Genomic DNA, 23,955 nt, shown 5'->3' with positions numbered 1-23,955 from the left:
GCGAGAAAGACACGAAAACACTCGGTTTCACTCCCCTTTTCTTTATTAAGGATTATGAGTCATTCTTCATCTAAATGGGAAAATGTTAAAAAACAACCTGACGCCTTATCCAGCTGTTTACTGACATATAATAATCATGTTGAAATAATTACCGCAAATGAATATCGCCGAATGAATTGAGCCGCTGTTCTAAGTTAATAATCATCCACCTTCATGAACTACATTTTTTACAAGTATTATTATCACTGGAGGACGAGGCTAAACATATTTCACACAGAGTAAGAACAAGCAGGAGCAGACAAGAAGGCACCCAATCATTAAGATAATCGCTAAGATAGCTTGAAACAACGGAATAAAATAAGTTATTATGCAAAACAAACTTTTCTTACCTGCAGGTGTCTACTGTGGTGTATTTGGGATCTGCATAAGTCCCGAAAATGTTAACTCAAACCACGGAGGCATGGCGGAGATATTTATAAAACAATCTTGCCTTCCTTCCTACTCAGTGGCCTAGTGGTTAGAGTGTCCGCCCTGAGATCGGTAGGTTGTGAGTTCAAAACCCGGCCGAGTCCTACCAAAGACTATAAAAATGGGACCCATTGCCTCCCTGCTTGGCACTCAGCATCAAGGGTTGGAATTGGGGGTTAAATCACCAAAAATGATTCCCGGGCGCGGCCACCGCTGCTGCTCACTGCTCCCCTCACCTCCCAGGGGGTGGATCAAGGGTGATGGGTCAAATGCAGAGAATAATTTCGCCACACCTTGTGTGTGTGTGACAATCATTGGTACTTTACTTTACTTTCATACTTCCAGCAAACGAGACATTAAGAAATTGCCCAATTTGTGACTTTTTGCCATTGGTGATGTCAGCGGATTATCCTTATATGGTAGAGATTTACCCGAAGACCTTTGACCGAGTCCCACGTTAAAGTCCGTAGTCAATAAGTTCCTTCTTTTCCTCTATTCTCTTGTCGTGGGGCAGACTGGCACGTACATGCACATGCATCCTTCACTGTTTCCATTTTTAACACAAAGTAGCGTATAGTTCTCACTTATATCTGTCAGCAGACTCGCTATGGAAGCGCTAAAAACTACAACATGGCTGACGGGGAGAAGACACAGTCAAAGTGGAGGCACGTAAATAGGACCGCCCACAAAACGGTGCATCCTGAAGCGACTGTCAGAAAGCGGCTTGTAGATGATCTGTAAAACATCATGTATGCAACATTTTGACCAAAGAACCACCATCACATGTTATGTAGACCCCAAAGAAGTGTTTTAAATGTACAAACCCCGTTTCCATATGAGTTGGGAAATTGTGTTAGATGTAAATATAAACGGAATACAATGATTTGCAAATCCTTTTCAACCCATATTCAATTGAATGCACTACAAAGACAAGATATTTGATGTTCAAACTCATAAACTTTATTTTTTTTTAGCAAATAATAATTAACTTAGAATTTCATGGCTGCAACACGTGCCAAAGTAGTTGGGAAAGGGCATGTTCACCACTGTGTTACATGGCCTTTCCTTTTAACAACACTCAGTAAACGTTTGGGAACTGAGGAGACACATTTTTTAAGCTTCTCAGGTGGAATTCTTCCCCATTCTTGCTTGATGTACAGCTTAAGTTGTTCAACAGTCCGGGGGTCTCCGTTGTGGTATTTTAGGCTTCATAATGCGCCACACATTTTCAATGGGAGACAGGTCTGGACTACAGGCAGGCCAGTCTAGTACCCGCACTCTTTTACTATGAAGCCACGCTGATGTAACACGTGGCTTGGCATTGTCTTGCTGAAATAAGCAGGGGCGTCCATGGTAACGTTGCTTGGATGGCAACATATGTTGCTCCAAAACCTGTATGTACCTTTCAGCATTAATGGCGCCTTCACAGATGTGTAAGTTACCCATGTCTTGGGCACTAATACACCTCCATATCATCACAGATGCTGGCTTTTCAACTTTGCGCCTATAACAATCCGGATGGTTCTTTTCCTCTTTGGTCCGGAGGACACGACGTCCACAGTTTCCAAAAACAATTTGAAATGTGGACTCGTCAGACCACAGAACACTTTTCCACTTTGTATCAGTCCATCTTAGATGAACTCAGGCCCAGCGAAGCCGACGGCGTTTTTGGGTGTTGTTGATAAACGGTTTTCGCCTTGCATAGGAGAGTTTTAACTTGCACTTACAGATGTAGCGACCATCTGTAGTTACTGACAGTGGGTTTCTGAAGTGTTCCTGAGCCCATGTGGTGATATCCTTTACACACTGATGTCGCTTGTTGATGCAGTACAGCCTGAGGGATCGAAGGTCACGGGCTTAGCTGCTTACGTGCAGTGATTTCTCCAGATTCTCTGAACCCTTTGATGATATTACGGACCGTAGATGGTGAAATCCCTAAATTCCTTACAATAGCTGGTTGAGAAAGGTTTTTCTTAAACTGTTCAACAATTGGCTCGCGCATTTGTTGACAAATTGGTGACCCTCGCCCCATCCTTGTTTGTGAATGACTGAGCATTTCATGGAATCTACTTTTACCTGTTCCCAATTTGCCTGTTCACCTGTGGGATGTTCCAAATAAGTGTTTGATGAGCATTCCTCAACTTTATCAGTATTTATTGCCACCTTTCCCAACTTCTTTGTCACGTGTTGCTGGCATCAAATTCTAAAGTTAATGATTATTTGCAAAAAAAAAAAAAGTTTATCAGTTTGAACATCAAATATGTTGTTTTTGTAGCATATGGGTTGAAAATGATTTGCAAATCATTGTATTTCATTTATATTTACATCTATCACAATTTCCCAACTCATATGGAAACGGGGTTTGTATTTAAGGTTTTAGGTTAAGCACAAAACTTTCCATGTGTTAATGGCTTCTTATGGTTTGGAAGTACAAATGTTTATTTTTTTCTGCAGCCACAGAGCAGCCCATGAGTACCTGGAGGACACCTGGTAGAGACGAGTGATGACCATGCAGGGCACACCAGCCACCGACACAGAAGTAAAGATGTCTTCAGCCTTTTGGCCAAGGTTGGAGCCTGTGATGGTCACCAGTGTGCCGCCTTCTAGCAGGCCAGACAGCGGCTCGATCTGAAAAATACAATGAAAATCATGTGCCATTACTGCACTTGGAAAGTGACGTGTTGCAAAGATCTCTGATGGGTAAGAAGTGGGAAGTTACTCACAGAGTGAATGACCGGAGCGGGACACGTCTGCTGTACGGGTTCACTGCACGAGCCGGAATACAAACATGTGGCGTGTGCACCTCCGCACCACACACACGCGTACTTGTGCTCTGCTGTGTAGCAACGACTGCAGTCGGCGCGGCCCACCGAGCAGTCGTACAACGTCACTGAGGACACACAACACCGTCACACATGCAACCTCTCCACAAATTCAAGCACATTTTTGGGGGGCTTTCAATTGCTGTCTTGTGCTTGTGAAATGTGTGAAGTTGGCCCCCCTTGTCATTGCAAATATTAAAATAACACTGCCATTTGTTTGTGCTCTAAATCATTTTGTTTGTGCCATTAAGGTTTTTAAGTTATTCTAAAATACTTTTTCTGAGTGCGTACCAGGTATTACCGGCGGAGTTTGGTCGGTAAAAGTACTGAATATAGGAGGTACTCGGGATGGCCCACGGCAATTTTGGTATTGAATATTGATCCAATATCAGCAACAAAAAAAAGAAAAAAGTATTGGATGATATGCATGTAAAATGTGTGATATAATGTGTAGGGATGTCCGATAATGGCTTTTTGCCGATATCCGATATTGTCCAACTCTTTAATTACCGATACCGATATCAACCGATACCATACTTGCCAACCTTGAGACCTCCGATTTCGGGAGGTGGGGGGTGGGGGCGTGGTCGAGGGTGGGGCGGGCGTAGTTGGGGGCATGGTTAAGAGGGGAGGAGAATATTGACAGCTAGAATTCACCAAGTCAAGTATTTCTTACATATATATATATATATATATATATATATATATATATATATATATATATATACATATATATATATATATCTACATCCTGAAAATATGCAACCAAAACTGTGTTTAGATAATTGATACTTCAAACTTGCATAAATAAATATTAAGGAATATAACATAACTTGGCTTTTGAGAGTTTCAAAATGTAATGAATAAAATGCTAAAGTTGTTGATAACAAGCAATTATTTTAATAATTAAATATGGTCATTTTAAATGAATTATTATGATAATTTAAAATCAATTATTTCAAATATGTTTATTTTAATGTATAATTCTATGGCTGGATGTAATAAGGAGTCAGGAAAAAATATAAATAAAAATACAATTAATTTTGATGTTTTTAGCAAAATATAGTAAAAATGTATTTATTTATTTATTTTTTTTAATTAATAAATATATTTATTTTTAGGTAAGATAAACATAATAATACAATTTATCTCTAGTCTGGATGATTTAGTTCTTGTCACCCTGTTGTCCTCCCGTCATGAAAAAAAAACTGTCCTCACTCAGGTCCGCATGGAGCTGGAGGGGGCGTGGCTTCCAGCTCCGGCTGAAAATCGGGAGATTTTCGGGACAATATTTGTCCCGGGAGGTTTTCGGGAGAGGCGCTGAATTTTGGGAGTCTCCCGGAAAATTCGGGAGGGTTGGCAAGTATGACCGATAGTGATATATACAGACGTGGAATCAACACATTATTATGCCTAATTTGGACAACCAGGTATGGTGAAGATAAGGTCCTTTTTAAAAAGAAATAAATAAATAAAATAAGATAAATAAATTAAAAACATTTTCTTGAATAAAAAATAAAGTAAAACAATATAAAAACAGTTACATAGAAACTAGTAATGAATGAAAATGAGTAAAATTAACTGTTAAAGGTTAGTACTATTAGTGGACCAGCAGCACGCACGATCATGTGTGCTTACGGACTGTATCCCTTGCAGACTGTATTGATATATATTGATATATAATGTAAGAACCAGAATATTAATAACATAAATAAACAACCCTTTTGTGTGAATGAGTGTGAAAGGGGGAGGGAGTTTTTTTTGGGTTGGTGCACTAATTGTAAGTGTATCTTGTGTTTTTTATGTTGATTTAATAAAAAAAAAAACAAAAAAAACCCCGATACTGATAATAAAAAACCGATACCGATAATTTCCAATATGACATTTTAAAGCATTTATCGGCAGGCTGATATTATCGGACATCTCTAATAATGTGCGATACAAGCAGTCCTGCAGAGTTTTTACTTGTGCAAAGATGGACAGCCAATGAACATCTAAATGTCCTCCAATAAGCACACAAGGTTGGTCTTTTCTTCTATTTTAGTCAAGTAATTTACAAAAAGTAAACATGGTAGGCTACCTAGCAGCTACACAACAACTAAGCACAAAATAGCACACAGACTAGACATACGTAATAATAATTGAACAATATTGCAGTCTAAAACCGCACATTTGTCGATATAAACAAGTATCAAGTAATTATAGTTGTATATTACTTACACATACAAAGTCTACAAGGCATAAGCGTATTAAACTGTATCCAGTAACAAACGTGTCCGCATAGGTCAACATACTGCATCATGAGCTTAATGTCATGAATTATTGCGGCCACTCGATGTTGCAAAAAAAACACAATTACCTCAATTCAACTTAAAGACAGCATAAGTTCATTTCAGATGGTTAATAGTACCGGTAAATGGTTTATTTTTCATACAAAGCAAGAACGATTTGTGCTGATTTGGTATCAGATCAATTTTGGCCAACAGTTTGGACCCCCACCTCGGCATTGTATCGCAGGTGAATTAGCTACCATATTTCGATACCTTTGCTGTATGTGACGCCAGATATCAAACACTGGGGGGAGCACCCAAGCACTTAAGAGAGGACTCAGCCAAACTGCCTCTCGGTAATGCTATATATTTTCATGCCAACAAAACAAGCATGCTTGATAGAAAGCGTTCCAAATACAGTAAAATGCGCCAGCTTGATGCTGATAGATATGCCATATACATGCTACAGGTTAGCATTAGCCATTTTACATGCCGATTTCAACACCTCCAAATTTGGTAAAGATAAACTACAACTAAGATGCACCTCAGAATCAAATACCTGGTGGTTAAAAAGTAAAATACTTCCGGTATAAACACTTTGTAAGACTCAACAAAAGACAAGATTGGCACATTGAACTCAATGGCAAAGACTACTTCCTACTTTAAGTATGGCAATGCAAACTAAACTAGAAGTGTAAGAAAACAAGATGTATAGCAAGTGGACAGCCCAGTTATCATTATCAGCTCAATGTTAAATTATAAATTCAAATATTTTAGATTTCATCATTAAACCAATTAACATGTATTAACACATTAACACAAACAAAAGAAAAATTCATTTAGTATTGTTGATTATCGGTATCGATTCCAAGCTACCGTGAATTGGTACTGTATTGGTTCAAAAGTGAAAGGTACTCTCATCCTTAATTTGAACTTTGATGGAAAAAAAACATCCTCTCCGGGACCATCCTGTAGCCGGTAAATTAGTAATACATGGTCAGCGAGGCCCGATAATTATCATATTTGCATGATAATTATTAGGGATGTCGGATAATATCGGACTGCCGATATCATCGGCCGATAAATGCTTTAAAATGTAATATCGGTATTGGTTTCAAAATTATTGGTATCGGTTTCAAAAAATAAAATTTATGACATTTTAAAACGCCGCTGTGTACACGGACGTAGGGAAGTACAGAGCGCCAAAAAACCTGAAAGGCACTGCCTTTGCGTGCCGGCCCAGTCACATAATATCTACGGCTTTTCACACACACAAGTGAATGCAAAGCATACTTGGTCAAGAGCCATACAGGTCACACTAAGGGTGGCCGTATAAACAACTTTAACACTGTTACAAATATGCGCCACACTGTGAACCCACACCAAACAAGAATGATAAACACATTTTGGGAGAACATCCGCACCGTAACACAACATAAACACAACAGAACAAATACCCAGAACCCCTTGCAGCACTAACTCTCCCGGGACTCTACAATATACACCCCCCGCTTCACCCCCACCACCTCAACCCCGCCCACCTCAACCTTCTCATGCACTCTCAGGGAGAGCATGTCCCAAATTCCAAACTGCTGTTTTGAGGCATGTTAAAAAAAAAAAATGCACTTTGTGACTTCAATAATAAATATGGCAGTGCCATGTTGGCATTTTTTCCATAACTTGAGTTGATTTATTTTGAAAAACCTTGTTACATTGTTTCATGCATCCAGCGGGGCATCACAACAAAATTAGGCATAATAATGTGTTAATTCCACGACTGTATATATCGGTATCGGTTGATATCGGAATCGGTAATTAAGAGTTGGACAATATCGGAAATCGGCAAAAAAGCCATTATCGGACATCTCTAATAATGATCATATCTGTATGATAGTGATAGTAGTGATTGTATGATAGGAAAACAGTGAATTATCAAATTTTTACGATAATTTCACCCTCTGTACAACCTATTGTTCCAAAGAAAGTGTAATTTCTTATCTGGCAACAAGGACAAAGACAGTGGGCAGTCTTGTCTTTTTACCAGACCCCACACTCGGGAAGTCCATGTTTATATTATTTGTGGGTCTGGTGAAAAAGCAGAATGTCCCTTAAATGTTGCCCAATCTCATGGAGCCTTGTTCTATTTGTCCCTCATCCTCAATTTAGTTTGAGATGATTTCGCAGCGGCGCCACACTTTGGACACCCGTGTTTTAAGTACATTTGAAAACCCCCAATGCATGAATGAAAAATACAGCAAAGAAGTCACCATATAGATCAGGAGCGCTGTCGACGTGGAACGTGTCTCTCCTCTTCACATACACCATGGCAGCATATTCTTCCACTGGAGCAGAGTAAGTGTACTGGAAAAGCAAAATGGTTTCACTTTCACTTTTTAATATAGTCAGGTAAAACGGTCAAAATGTGAGCTTTTCCTCCCTTTTGGACATTGACTGGAATACTTCTGTCAGTACACTTCAGTAAGCATAGTGTGCACACTGCATACTTCTTCCGTGAGTGGGTAAATTCTGACAGTGTCGTCAAACACTCCCTGGCAATATTTAAATTCTTCTTCTTTTCTTTTTTTAAAATATGTAGGATTGCTGGTCCTCCCTTTTTGCCACGTTGCCAAGTGGTAAGTGTCCATCCCTGCACACTCGCCATGCATGCACTGCATTCCACTATAACTTACAACTCGGGTCTCAAATTTGCGGCAAAATACTTCAATAAATGACAGTAATCTTAAATCCCACTCCACCAGGCGTGTGAAATTGTTTTTATTGAGGGCCACATCGCAGTTATGGTTGCCCATAAGTTGAGGGTGTTTTTTTAACAGTGAATAAAATATAAATGTACAGTATAACGATCCGCCTCAGGATATAACATCATTGCCTATGCCGGGGGTCTGCAACCTGCGGCTCTTTAGCGCCGCCCTAGTGGCTCCCTGGAGCTTTTTCAAAATGTATGAATATAGAAAAAGATGGGGGAAAAAAATATATTTTTGTTTTAATAAGGTTTCTGTAGGAGAACAACATGACACAAACATTCCTAATTGTTCGAAATTACACTGTTAAACATGATTCTCTGATGAGAGTATTTGGCGAGCGCCGTTTTGTCCTGCTAATTTTGTCGGTCCTGGAACTCACCATAGTTTGTTTACATGTATAACTTTCTCCAACAATGCCAGAGAAATACATGTTCATGCAACTCCTTCTTTGTCTCATTTTGTCCACCAAACTTTTTATGCTGTGCGTGAATGCACAAAGGTGAACTTTATTGATGTTGCTGACTTGTGTGTAGTGCTAATCAAGCATATTTGGTCAGTGCTTGACTGCAAGCTAATGGATGCTAACATGCTATTTAGGCTAGCTTTATGTACGTATTGCATCATTATGCCTCACTTGTAGGTATATTTGAGATCACTTAATTTCCTATGTCCTTTGTGTATTTCATTTATGTATGCATGTCTCATGACACATTATCTGTATGTAATATTGCCTGCATTTCTGATAGTTGTTTGTGTGCCATGTTGTTCTAGACCACAGCAAACGTAACCCAGCTTGCATAGATTGCAATAAATCCATTAGAAAAAGACAGCCTGCCATTTCCTTTAAATTGGACATACACATCTATACCTTTGGCCACTCTAAGACAGTAATTTCCAGGAGTTATCTCACCCCCTGAGAAGCCTCTATTTAGGGACCGAGTCCCTTTGGGACAGAGGACCCTATTGTATTTCTAGCGTTTTATTATTATACCGCCGCCTCTTTGAGCTGTAATTTGACCCCCTTAACAAGCTTCAAAACTCACCATATTGGACACATATATCAGGACTGGCGAAAATTGTGATCAAATCAAAAAACCAAACCCCAAAACTCAAAATTGCGCTCTAGCGCCCCCTAGGGAGAAAACACAGACAAAACTGCCTGTAACTCCCAGTAGGAATGTCGTAGAGACATGAAACAAAAACCTCTATGTAGGTTTCATTTAGACCTATATTTCATACACTGGCAACCCCTAGCAAAAATCAACAGGAAGTTTGCAATTCCCCCTTCAAAACAAAAGTTGTGTAAAAACAGTCACCTTTTTTCAAACATTATCTCCTCTGAGCGCGTTTGTCGTGTCGGCTTCAAATTAGCACAGGAGAGAGATTGAACCCTTCTGATTAAAAGTTGATGAAAGAGTTTTAATTACTGCTCCGGTTTGGATTTTATGAGCCCTCAAAGTTGGTCCCGTCCATCGCTGCTTGCAGCTTTAATTTATTAATGTTTTCCAATGTTGTAAAAATGTGTAGAATAAATATTACATTTCAACATTTCTGTCAACAAAGATTTATGTCAGCCTGTGACACGTAGTCATTTTGATAGTAGGCTATTATGGCTAATATAGACACTTATATCATGTGTTGACTTCATTATAACACTTAAATAAGGATTTTAATTTTTTGCGGCTCCAGACACATTTTTTGTTTGTATTTTTGGTTTAATATGGCTCTTTCAACATTTTGGGTTGCCGACCCCTGACCTATGCATTTGATTATATTTTTTTACATATGCTGTTAAAAAATGTTTTCGATTTAACTGTAAAAAAACCGGCAGCTCAGTCGCCGGACTTTTACCGTAAAATTTGCGATGGTTTTTACGGCACATGGAAAAACAGTACTATTGCTTTTTTTTTAACACTGCAAGTTTTTTTCTACTGTCCCTTAGCTAACTCTCCAATCAGCTGAACAAACTCAATAAACCCAAGGTGACATCTTGGTGAGTTCACTGGGGAATTTGGGAAACTGAAACAATACTAAAAGAATGCCGTTGTAAGTTAAACATGTTAGCATTTTAGCTAAAGCTAACGACGCTAGCGTCATTACATTGCGACAGCACGTAAAATATGCATGAAAACACTCCTAAAGACATCACACATGGCACGGTTTTGTAAGTATAAACAGTTTTAGTTATACTGGAAAACTTACAAATGTTGCCTGGAGTGATGAATGAAGAATCTATACGAGTAAAAACGCTATGGATGGCTACAAGAAGGAACGGCAGTCTAGTTGGTAAATGGAAGGACACTGCAGCACCTGTAGGGTGCAAACTCGTCCAAAAGATGGCGCCATAGCACAAACAATAAATCCCACTCACAGGGTTTTTGCTTGTTTTTTTTAAATAAAATAATTTTTACTATGACCGCCATTGAAGAAAATGAGCAGCGCCGTTTTATAAGCCGCAGAGTTCAAAGAGTAGGAAAAAAGTAGCGGCTTATAGTCGGGAATTTACGGTAATAAAAAAAAAAAAAAAACATTTCCGGCACCACTAGTCACTATAGCTGTTGGTACAAATGTGGTTAAAACGAGATTCTGAAGGGACTAGTTGGTTCGGCCCAGTCTCACCCAGGCCTCAAGCGGCCCCCACTTAAATGAAGTCTGAGACCCCTGCTTTATAGTGTGAAAGTTTAAGTGAGACACAGCCTTGCAGGTAGAAAGAAATACGTTCAAACTAAATTGGAAACATTCTCCAGGAGGACTGCTGGCATTTATGTACCCCTTTGTGTCAGAACTGGTTTACGTGGGTCTACATGCACCTGGGCAGTACCACTGCATTCTTGTGCAGTGCTACCCAACAGGTGGTACCAGACCCCTGAAAGAGGTGTGATTGCAGTCACCCAGGATGAATGTGGGAACGTCAGTGTTGCAATAACAAGTCACTATGGTTGCAATGAAAAAAGGCCTTTGGAAATGTCACAGGGGAGAAGAAATGTTCCGCACTAACTTCTGTAATTGACAATGAACTTAGATGTATGTTTACAGTGTTTTTACTCTGGATTGCCAAAAGGACAAGCTGATATTACAAGTTTTGCAACCAAATGACTACATAAGGTGTGGGAAATTTTGCGATTTATAAAATTGTTTGACAGAACGTTTTGAACGTGGAAAATACATTTTAGTGAGAATTATTGGAGCACTAACATCCAAAAACGGGAACTGATGCAGTACTGCAGACGTCAGCAGCCAATGGGGGAGGCTTGTAGACATATTAATCATAATTAAATGTAATACATTGAGAATATATTATAATAACATATGATATGTTAACAATATGCAGTATAATAATATTATACAATATCCAAATCATAAATGTAGAAATAATCGCTTTATAATCAAATCTTAGCCCTTGATTCCTAATCGTAATTGAATCAATCATAAGATGCCCAAAGATTCCCACCTCTACCCAATGGTACTTTATATCTTTAAGCTGGAATAGTATAAATTGGTTGAAAAATGGACCAAACTAAAAAAGAATATATTGAAAAATGTTGATGTAGAAGAATATGTTGAACAAATATTTAAAAAGAAACAGCACTTTTTATTTTTTTAAATTTTGCCTATCGTACACAATCATGAAGGACAAGACGATGGATGGATTTTTTTAATGCACTCTAACTTGTAAATAAACATATATAAAAGTCAAGCCAAGGGAAGGTTCTCTATTAACCAGCTCAGTGGCCTTGTGGTTAGAGTGTCCGCCCTAAGACTGGGAGGTTGTGAGTTCAAACCCCGGCCGAGTCATACCAAAGACTACAACAAATGGCACCCATTGCCTTCCTGCTTGGCACTCAGCATCAAGGGTTGGAATTGGGGGTTACATCACCAAATGATTCCCCTTACTCCTCCCCTCTCCTCCCAGGGGGTGAACATGGGGATGGGTCAAATGCAGAGGACACATTTCACCACACCTAGTGGGTATGTGACTATCATTGGAACTTTACCTTTTTAACTTTATTACGCCCATAAAATCCAATAAATAAACATCTAAAAAGCGCCAACAATAATCCATTTACATGGACGATTTGAATATTACCCAAGTATAAGTCATATTGTTATTATGAGCGCTCACCTGGATAGAAGAAGGCTGAGGACGTATCCCGACATGTTGGTACACGTCGACAGCCGATTAGGAACCGGCAATGGCGAGAACGACACGAAAAGACGCCCTTTTCTTTGTGAGGATTATGAGTCATTCTTCATCTAAATGGGAATATCCTAGCAGTCAGCATCCTACTGACAGCAGACATTGTACAGTTGGTGATGTTTTATTATGTTTGTTGGCTCTTATGAAGTCTGCAGTGAGTACCGTATTTTTCGGACTATAAGTCACAGTTTTTTTCATAGTTAGGCGGGGCTCCAGTGCGACTTATATGTTTTTTTCCTTTTTTATTATGCATTTTCGACAGGTGTAACTTATACTCCGGTGCGACTTATACTCCGAAAAATACGGTAATAATCAGTGATGCTGTTAAAAAAAGCGAACGTTGTGATGCGTTTATGAAATTAATGCGCTGCATATATTAAAAATGATCAAAATACGTAAAGTTACTACATTACATATATACATACATTTTGTATATAAAACCTCAACGGAGGTGTTTTTATTTTTTTAAGGGCTCTATAGGCAGCATTGAACAACTCCCATAGGCCCCATTGTAAGCGGACTTTTGATTGCATTTATTTAATATTTAGAATGCATAAAAAAACAAAAAACATCCATTCTCATGTCTTTCATAATGATTGTGAACCATAGGCAAAATAAAAAATAAAAAATGCAAATAATTGTGTTAAAGAGCTTCAACATTCATACCTTAAAGGGGAACATTATCACCAGACCTATGTAAGCGTCAATATATACCTTGATGTTGCAGAAAAAAGACCATATATTTTTTTAACCGATTTACGAACTCTAAATGGGTGAATTTTGGCGAATTAAACGCCTTTCTATTATTCGCTCTCGGAGCGATGACGTCTCAACGTGACGTCACATCGGGAAGCAATCCGCCATTTTCTCAAACACATTACAAACACCGAATCAAATCAGCTCTGTTATTTTCCGTTTTTTCGACTGGTTTCCGTACCTTGGAGACATCATGCCTCGTCGGTGTGTTGTCGGAGGGTGTAACAACACGAACAGGGACGGATTGAAGTTGCACCAGTGGCCCAAAGATGCGAAAGTGGCAAGAAATTGGACGAAATTTGTTCAAAATACGAGGGTGTGGGGAAAGCCGAAGAAAATGGTCAGTCGTTTGTTCCGCACACTTTACCGACGAAAGCTATGCTACGACAGAGATGGCAAGAATGTGTGGATATCCTGCAACACTCAAAGCAGATGCATTTCCAACGATAAAGTCAAAGAAATCTGCCGCCAGACCCCCATTGAATCTGCCGGAGTGTGTGAGCTATTCAGAGACAAAGGACCTCGGTAGCACGGCAAGCAATGGCGGCAGTTTGTTCCCACAGACGAGCGAGCTAAACCCCCTGGATGTCTTGGCTCACACCGTCCCTTATGCCACCGAAGATGATCAAGAGAAGAATATCGACCCTAGCTTCCCTGGCCTGCTGACATCAACTCCAAAACTGGACAGATCAGCTTTCAGGAAAAGAGAGCGGATGAGGGTTTGTCTACAGAATATATTAATTGATGAAAACTTTATTCATTACTCGCGGTTTTACGTAAATTATTATACATAAACTGTGTTTACCAATAATTTAGCTTAAAAACATTACAACACTTAAAAACAAATACATACCAATTGTTGGTTAGAAGGCGATCGCCAAATTCGTCCTCGCTTTCTCCCGTGTCGCTGGCTGTCGTGTCGTTTTCGTCTGTTTTGCTTGCATACGGTTCAAACCGATATGGCTCGATAGCTTCAGTTTCTTCTTCAATTTCGCTTCAGCCGCTGAAATCCGAGTCTGAATCCGAGCTAATGTCGCTATATCTTGCTGTTCTATCCGCCATGTTTGTTTGTATTGGCATCACTATGTGACGTCACAGGAAAATGGACGGGTGTATATAACGATGGTTAAAATCAGGCACTTTGAAGCTTTTTTTAGGGATAATGCATGATGAGTAAAATTTTGAAAAAAACTTCGAAAAATAAAATAAGCCATTGGGAACTGATTTTTAAAGGTTTTAACCCTTCTGAAATTGTGATAATGTTCCCCTTTAAATTCTGTACATTTCTTTAAAATGAGATGGTATAACAACGCACCTGGTGCAGTTGACAGGTGATGTCAAAGTTGGATGGATTGATGTCATCAGTCTCCACATATGCATCCACAACCACCGTTTGCCCCTCAATGACCAACACACACTCGTAGTCCATCTCTGTGTCCTGGGAAAACAAAACACTTGTTTGGGTAATCCTCCTTGACGACAACCGTGTGTGTGTGTGTGTGTGTGTGTGTGTGTGTGTGTGCATGTGTGTTAGAAAGAGTGGTGCGTGCTTTTGTACCTGATACAGATGTAGGTTGCGGGCAAGTAAAGTGATCTTCCTCTCCACTCCAACTGGAAGTAGTGATGAACCCTGCACCTTCTCCACACAAGGACAGGCTGAAGAACCCCAGCTGACAAAGGAGCCCTCATCTCCCTGTTGCACGACAAAGGTGCATACACACACAAAAATGTCATTCTTAGACCTGTCAGTCTACTCCAATCTGTCAATTTCCTTCCACTTATTTGCAGCCCAGGTCGCTGGGGCAGCATTCTCAGTAGAGAAGCCCGGACTGTCTAGTCCAAGGGTATCAAACTCATTTTAGCTCAGGGGCCACATGGAGGAAAATCTATTCCAAAGTGGGCCGGAATGGTAACATCATGGCACGAGAACTTAAAAATAAAGACAACTCCAGGTTGTTTTCTTTGTTTTACTTTGGCCAAAAATAGAACAAGCACATTCTGAAAACGCACAAATCACAAATAATCCTCTGGATAATAATAATAATAATAATAATAATAATAATAATAAGGGATTTGATTTTATATCTCACTTTTCTATTATCACAGAGAAGTTGGAACCCATCATTCATTCACACCTGGGGTTGGTAAGCCACATTTGTAGCCACAGCTGCCCTGGGGTAGACTGACGGAAGCGAGGCTGCCTGTTTGCGCCTACGGCCCCTCCAACCACCACCTATCATTCATTCAATGAGAGGTATGGCGTAGTGGGTAGGGCAGCCGTGCCAAAAACCTGAGGGTTGCAGGTTCGCTCCCCGCCTCTTGACATCCAAATCGCTGCCTTTGCGTCCTTGGGCCGCTCACACTGGTGAATGAATGATGAATGAATGATAGGTGGTGGTCTGAGGGGCCGTAGGCGCAAACTAGCAGCCTCGCTTCCGTCAGTCTACCCAAGGGCAGCTGTGGCTACAAATGTAGCTTACCACCACCAGGTGTGAATGAATGATGGGTTCCCACTTCTCTGTGAGCGCTTTGAGTATCTAACAATAGAAAAGCGCGATATAAAATCTAATCCATTATTATTATTATTATTATTATTATTATTATTATTCATTCACCAGTGTGAGCGGCACCGGGGGCAAGGGTGAACTGTCCTGCTCAAGGACACAACAGCAGCGATTAGGATGTCAAGAGTCGGGGATGGAACCTACAACCCTCAGGTTTCTGGCACGGCCGCTCTACCCACTACGCCATACCGCCAAACACTTCAAGTTTGTTGAAAATTCTGAGGAAATTGGTGCAGTTTCAAAAACACAATGAGTTTAGACTTGGTCTCAGTGTGTCTACAAAGCCAGGATTAAACTTAAAGTCACAGTCTTCCTGGGATTGAACAAAAAACACAACATGTAAACTCTTCTAGGTAACCTTCCTTTTTCATGTCCGTGTATCAATCCAGTGCTAACTCAAAAAACCGTAAGAAACAGAGGTAAAAACTATTAAAAAGGGCTAAAAGTGAACTTTTCTCGTGTTTGACAGAGACATTTTGGGGCAACAAGGGTGCCAAATGACGATGTGTTCGAAACAGAAGACATAAAACGGCAGGTTTTAAGTTTCATGTAGGTCGAGGAGGAGGAGCCACAGTCACCCTTTACTGTGTACCTCTTGCTTGGCCCTGGTATAAACCATTTGTTTGCCTAACATAATTGCTATTGTGACATCCAGTGGACACATTTAGAACAGCAGTTTCTTTTGTAAGAAAAAAAAAAGAAAAAAAAAAGCAGCTAATTTTAATACTTGGCAAACTCATCACGAGGGCCAGATAAAAAACCCGTTCGGGCCATAGGTTTGACACCCCTGGACTAGTCTCTACAGCCACCTCCTCCAGTTCCATCGGGGAAAGAGAAATATCAAAGCCATCCTAGATCAGCTGTGAGACATAATCCCTCCACAGCCAATACCACCTCCAGGTTGACCGAGCTCTTCACCGTAGGGTGACTCCGATCACCCAACACAGAAACTAATTTTTGCCGCTTGCATTCACGATCCTGCCTTTCAGTCAATACCCAAAAGTTTACGACTACATGTGAGGGTAGCAACATAGATCGGTCGGTAAATCAAGAGCTTTGCTTTCTGGCTCAGCTCTCTCTTCACCACAACGGTTCGGTACGGGAACCACATTACTGTAGACGCTGCGCCGATCCACCTGTCGGTCTCCCACTTCAGCCTTCCCTCACCCGTGAACAAGATCCCGAGATACTTGAAGTACTCCACTTGGGGCAAGACCTGCAGTGTACGATCCACCCTTTACCGGCTTAGAACCACAGTCCGACATTTAGAGGTGCTGATTTTTTTCAGTCTGTTGTGGCCAGTGCCCTGTACTTTGCAGTGGTTTGTTGGGGGAGCAGCACCAGCAAAAGGGACTTAAACCGGATTGACAAACTGATCCGGAAAGCCGGCCAAACTATTGGCTCGTAGTTGGAGGCATTTGTGTCACTGAGGGACAGGAGGACACTGGACAAACCTTTCACGATCATGGACAATCCTACCCACCCACTCCACCAGACAATTGAGGGACAGCAGAGCTCATACTCCAACAGGCTCCTTCAGCTTCGTTCCCACAGTGTGCAATTCAAGAACTCCTTTATTCCGCACTCCATCCAGCTGTATAATCACTCGCCATACAGCAATAGATGATATCTGTCTATTACCTGACCGCTTCCATGTTAGCTACCTCTCTTTGTTTGTCTGCTGGATCTACTCTTTATTTTATGCTGCAGCTGTAACATTTACTGTAATATTGTACATGGTAATTGAGATTTGTTATATATATATATATAATCTGATTCCGGGAGCTTCGAACTGGCTTAGTGAACACTGAAAGTCACAGCTTGATGAGGCCATCAGGACCACATCATCCACAAATAGCAGAGATGAGATCCTAGGATCTGAAAACAGTTTACTCCCAAAAAGTACAAGTAATTTGTTAGCAAAGAGTGGAAAGCGAAACACTTAGAAACGCACACGTACATTAATCTGTCTATGAAAACATGAATAACAAAAAAGAATAGGAAAGGAGGAAAATAAGGGAAGACTCAGTAGGTCGAACAGGAGAAGAGTCCAATCAGGTGTTCAGAGAAGTGGAGTAGTACAAGAAGGACGAGGACAGTGCCTGAATGCCTCAACTCACCGGGAGGAAGGCGTCGGCTGGATCATATTGGTAGTCGAGCTCAGTGTCCACCAAGTGGTGGTAAGCTGGGGATGCATGATCCACCTCACCGTCGCCTGAGAGCACGGTGGCAGCTGAAAAAGTGGCTGTGTCGTTTTCTGCCAAGACAGCGGGCATGCTGTCTTCCTCCTCTGACCCGAGTACATCAGACTCTGTGTCCCTGCTTTGAGACTTGGTCTGAGAGTCTAGCGGGGGTACTGGAGTCGGTGCTTGGGTCGGGTCCAGGGAGAGCGATGACTCCGAGATAGCTGGGGAAAAGGGTGTAGGCAAAGAGGAGCTGGACCAGGTTGGGGTGAGCAGATATACTGATGTCCATGTTCCGTCAGGTTCCCGAGTGTTCGGTAAGTCTGTGGTCACCTCCAAAGGGTCTGAAGTTGGGATCACCAGAGGCATTACAGGCTTCAGATCCACACCAGTGGTGACCGGCGCCAGATCTGCACTTGCGGTGACCTGGGCATCCTTCAACGTACTTTGGGTGATGAACTCCACCTCCCCCACATCCTTCCCGGTGGTGCTGGTGTCTGCAGGTGGAAACGTCAACGGTGCGGGTTCGGTAATTGCCAGGGTGCTAGAAAGCTGAGGGTCGATGGGGGTGGGGTTTGTGGTGATTTTAGGAAGGGTCGTCAGCTCCTGAGTGGTCAATGCAGGAGTTGTAGTTGTCGTCGTGGCAACAGTAGCAGTTGTTGTTGTGGGAGCTACCGTGGAGATTGTCGTGGTTGTTGTTGGCATTGCCGTGGTGGTGGTGGTGGAGGGGGTTGTGTTAACTTTAACCGTTTTTGCAGTGGGCGGGGCTGAGGTGGGGAGTTTAAACTGGGAAGTGGCAGGGTGGTGGTGGGGGTGGGGGAGTCATGGGAAGAGGGTAAGACAAAAACGAAAGTAAAAGACTAAAAAAAATAAGCAACACAAATGGAATTGAACTGAACACAAATTGAAGCTTAATCCTCAGAGTTGTGTGAGCGGGTGTTACTTTGTGATGGCCACAGATGGAACTTATTTGTTGATTAAACATACAGTGGGGGAAATGCACTCCCTCAAGACATCCACTTTACATCCTTTTTTAGCATAATTTTTAGTTAGTTAGCAAAATAACTCCAAAAATGCGTGGGCAGATTTTCATGTCACATTCAGGAGAAGTCAGAAATGGGATAAATAAGTGATTGCATTTTGAGCCGGATGTTGGTAATTTCCAGTACGTTAGCGTACGTTTACGCTTGTGTGCTGGCGGCCTCGCAGAGACAAAGATGGTGGAGACAGACAAGAGTGTTCACTCCATTTATTTCAGTTCTCTATACATAGCTCTCGGCTAAATTGTGGCCCTAAGCAGAATTTTATGTCCTGTCTCCATCTAAACACAGCAGTGCGCTCTTAAACTCACGACGGGAAGGGAGGGAAAGTGACGTTAAACCAAGCGCTTGGCTCCGTTTACTCCGAGGGAAAATATCCGGAGCAAAGTCCGTGTAGCTTGATAGTCAAGCCAAACGACGCTAGTGCGCATGCGCCTGAATTCCTGTTGCCTAAAATGCATTAATAATTTAAGTTTTTCGGTAATTAAAAAAATAGACGATATTACTAACTGTCGGGAATTTTATCGGAAATGATCATTATACCGTTTATTTTTACATCCCTCGTCCATTAACAAGTAAAAAGTCAAGGGCGGTCACGGCATGTTCTTGCCGCAAATGTTGGTACATTTTTTAGGGCTTACGGCAAACGACGAGGGCGGTCGCGGCTTTTGCTGCAGTTGCCCTGGTTAAATTCGAGCCCTGGAGTCGGCGATCGGGCGTGACGTCATGCGCAACCTAGGTATCAAAACATGGCACCATTGGATTTTACGTAGATCAGTACTCGGTAGGACAGGCGGGATTCGGTCGGTGGCAAAAAGGTAACAGATTGTGTACCCATATCGACGCACAAACACACTCTTCATTCAAACCTCTACACTCACACTTGATGGATTGACAAAAGGCTAAGACGAATGAAGTGGTCACATGACACTTTTGCCACCAATTGTGTTTGGAGGCAGAGAAATGGCTGGAATACCGTATTTTCCGGACTATAAGGCGCACTTAAAATAATTTTTTTCCCTCAAAACTCGACAGTGCGCCTTATAACCTGGTGCGCCTAATGTAGGGAATAATTCTGGTTTTGCTTACCCACCTTGAAGCTATTTTATTTGGTAGATGGTATAATGACAAGTGTGACCCGTTGATGGCAGTCACACATAAGAGATATGTGTAGACTGCACCGTTTGGAGTATTATTATGGTGTGTGTATAAGGTAAGACATATTATCGGGCGTTTTGTTTTGCAATATTATGCAAAACCAACTTTTCTTACCTTCTGGTACCTGCTGATCTATTTTTGGGATCTGCATAAATCCGTAAAAATTGCGCGAGTCCGCCTTTGTAGTCCGTGCCAACACCGTAGTCGATAAGCTTCTTCTTTTTGTTTATCTTCTTGTTATGGGACATTCATCCTCCGCTGTTGCCATTTCTAATATAAAGTAGTGTAAAGTTCTTACTTATATCTGTCAGTAAACTCGCCACAAGCACTAAAACATACTGGTGTAGTGAGTTTACATTATTCACCCGAGGAACTTTAGTTATTAGATCGGACCGGTCGGACGGTTTTTCACGGGACACATTTCCGGGTTGTTGTTGTTGTTTCCGGATGAGGAGATGCTGCTCCGTTATTGATTGAAGTAAAGTCTGAATGTCATTAAAACAGTTAGGTCCATCTTTTGACACTTCTTCCACCCCCGTCCTTGCACGCTACACCGCTACAACAAAGATGACGGGGAGAAGACGCTGCCGAAGGTGAGCCACGTAAAAACGACGCATCCTGAAGAGACTGTCAGAAAGCGACTTGAAGATGATCTGTAAAACTTGAAGATGATCTGTAAAACTTGAAGATGATCTGTAAAACCACCATTACATGTTATGTAGACCACAAGGAAGTGTTTTACATTTAGAAAAAAAAAAAAAAAAAAGACTCCTTTAATGTGCCCTATATATTAAAACAGATCAAAAATAGACCATTCATTGACGGTGCGCCCTATGGTCCAGAAAATACGGTATTTCCCCCACTGTATGGAAAACCGTCACAATTATCTATTGTGTTCTTTCCTTGCTGCATTAATATTTGATGGCACAACTTACATGCTGGTTGTAGATAATGACGCCCTCCTCACAGGTGGACTTATGGGTACATATGTGCTGGTGAACACACCAGTTACAGCCCCACTGGCTCAGAACACAACCATGACAGCTGCGAATGACAAGTGAGTAGAAAAGTGTTGTCAAGTCTTCAGTGAGAGAAGACGGGATGTTGGAATGGATTACTGTTGTGTAATAATCCATTGTGATACATCAAGAATAATCCTTCACATTAGATGAAAGCAAAAGCTTGATTGAAAATCCTGTACGTGAATGAAGGAGATGACGAATGAATAGGTGTTCACTCACAGCATGCTGCCAGAGAGCTGCTTCACAGCCGAGCAGTCGTAGAAGGTGAAATCTCTTTCTGCCACCGTGATGTCCCCAAAACGAAGAGACAAGGGAACCCGGACAAAATCTGCAGGGAGCACAATAGTCGTTGAAAAACTGGCAACAAAAATGAACAGCACGGCACAGACACGACGTTAACACAGTTCGAAAATATTTGGCGAGGCTTAACGTGTTGACTTCTGTAAGTTGGAAATAACTGGAAGGTTTGTAAAAGAGATGTTTAAGTTAGCGCAGCATGATGGCGCTTTTCTCCACTTGTGCTGCATAGCAGTCTTTAAATGGTGTAAACCCGTCACACAAAACAAAAGTTGTGATCAAGGATGTGTTTTGTTCAAAGTAAATGGTAATCATAATAGTAACTATACTATTTGTTGAGTACAGGGTTGTAAGGTATACCGGTATTGGTATTAGGGTGACCATTTCCATGACACCAAAAAGGAGGACATTATGCGGCATATCAATAAATTACTATGGTGTACATAGGACTCTGGTATACTCTTATTTATAGTACAATTTTGAGTGGTTTAAAGACGATGTTTGTGTGGCTGAATAGGAAAAAATATTAAAGTCAAGTGTTTGTTAACAGTATTTGTATTTATTCAATACATTGTGGTGTTCAAAAAGTGACCACTGAGATTAATCTTTTCAAGTGCAGAGTGCCACAAAGCATAACATGTGTGGACTTAAATGTAGTTAACATATATAATTAAAAAAAAATGCCACAAAAATTTTTCCACATCAACATCAAGGCTGCTTGCTGCATATCTGGTTGCGTTATGCAGAATATGGGCCAAACAGTTTGCAGGGAGCACATATTTTTGGCTCAGTTTCAGCTTCTGATACACTGTTATGTTTGCCACAATTGACACTGGCATTGTCTGCTGCATATGCAGACATGTTTTTCACCTCTAAGCCAGACATCTCAAGTTTTGCCAGCAGCTGGTTTGTTATGGCTTCTGACGTTTCGCTGTCACTATAAAAATCCAACAGGACATGTTGGATGCCTTCATCAAAGTGAAAATACCTTACCACAATGGGAAAACACTTGTTTGTTCCTTTATTTGAGGCGTCGGTTGCTACGGAAAAGGGTAGGTTGTTTTCTTTTATGTAGTCGGTATGTTCCTGTACCGAATAGTGAGCGATGACGTTCTCGCACAATGCCTTGGCTTTTGTTCGGCCACAGGCCATCCCTTTAGCTGTGGGATAGTCACTGAAAATCTCCCGGTCCACTTTCATGCCGCAGTCTAAACTTCTGTAGGACTGGTGATGCTTTACAGCAGTGGTTCTCAACCTTTTTTCAGTGATGTACCCCCTGTGAACATTTTTTTAATTCAAGTGCCCCCTAATCAGAGCAAAGCATTTTTGGTTGAAAAAAAGAGATAAAGAAGTAAAATACAGCACTATGTCATCAGTTTCTGATTTATTAAATTGTATAACAGTGCAAAATATTGCTCATTTGTAGTGGTCTTTCTTAAACTATTTGGAAAAAAATATGTAAAATAACTAAAAACTTGTTGAAAAATAAACAAGTGATTCAATTATAAATTATAGAAGTAATCATCAACTTAAAGTGCCCTCTTTGGGGATTGTAATAGAGATCCATCTGGATTCAGGAACTTAATTCTAAACATTTCTTCACAAAAAAAGAAATCTTTAACATCAATATTTATGGAACATGTCTACAAAAAATCTAGCTGTCAACACTGAATATTGCATTGTTGCATTTCTTTTCACAGTTCTTTTTGACAGACATTTTAGTGAGGGTCAAACCATCATGGCATGGGGGGAAACTCTGGGTTTATGGTAATGAATGGAATAGCCTACTTAATTTGATGTTCAGTTTATGAACTTACATTACATTACATACCCCCAGGGTACCATTTGAGAACCACTGCTTTACAGCATGGTACACCTTGCACAGCTCCGCAGCAGTTATCTTGTCATCCAGGGGCGACGAAACTTCATGAAAAAATGTCCTCATTGAAGAGGTACCTGCCGCATGTTTATTACTTTTATGTTTATCCGTACCCGCATGACGTTCAATTGCAGCTTTCCCCTGACTACTTACGTCGACATCACATCGACAAAGTGTGCAGAAGCCATGGAATGAGTCTTGGCTGCTTTTCGTTATAAATTCGTGCTCTTTTATCCATTCATAATTAAACGAGGTCTTGCGTTTTGGCATGATGCTAACTTTCTGTCAATGTTATGCCGCAGCAGCACCAGAGGTGGGTAGAGTAGCCAGAAATTGTACTCAAGTAAGAGTACTGTTACTTTAGAGATTTATTACTCAAGTAAAAGTAAGGAGTAGTCACCCAAATATTTACTTGAGTAAAAGTAAAAAGTATGTTGTAAAAAAACTACTCAAGTACTGAGTAACTGATGAGTAACATACACACACATATCATATATATATATATATATATATATATATATATATATATATAT

General features: G+C 40.8%; 1 protein-coding gene across 4 annotated transcripts in view; it reads right to left on the bottom strand.

The window, feature by feature from the left end:
- The window catches only part of plxnb1b (plexin b1b), a 274,071-nt gene that overhangs the window by 60,778 nt on the left and 189,338 nt on the right, over positions 1-23,955 (bottom strand). For 3 of the 4 annotated variants that reach the window (XR_012050329.1, XM_061937833.2, XM_061937834.2), the window contains exons 10-17: positions 21,466-21,574; positions 21,160-21,268; positions 17,964-18,812; positions 14,838-14,972; positions 14,595-14,717; positions 7,828-7,921; positions 3,192-3,358; positions 2,945-3,096 (exon numbers count right to left, since the gene is read on the bottom strand). Coding sequence is in view for 3 of the 4 variants with exons in the window: in XM_061937833.2 (XP_061793817.1) it covers positions 2,945-3,096; positions 3,192-3,358; positions 7,828-7,921; positions 14,595-14,717; positions 14,838-14,972; positions 17,964-18,812; positions 21,160-21,268; positions 21,466-21,574 (1,738 nt within the window). In the remaining variant the exon portion in view is untranslated. The remainder of the gene's footprint in view (positions 1-2,944; positions 3,097-3,191; positions 3,359-7,827; positions 7,922-14,594; positions 14,718-14,837; positions 14,973-17,963; positions 18,813-21,159; positions 21,269-21,465; positions 21,575-23,955) is intronic. The other variant, XM_061937835.2, reaches the window with a different exon arrangement.

This window comes from Nerophis lumbriciformis, linkage group LG03, assembly GCF_033978685.3.
Source record: "Nerophis lumbriciformis linkage group LG03, RoL_Nlum_v2.1, whole genome shotgun sequence".
NCBI lineage: Eukaryota > Metazoa > Chordata > Actinopteri > Syngnathiformes > Syngnathidae > Nerophis > Nerophis lumbriciformis.
Note: the sequence above shows the minus strand (reverse complement) of the source record. Positions and strands in the feature narration are given on the sequence as shown.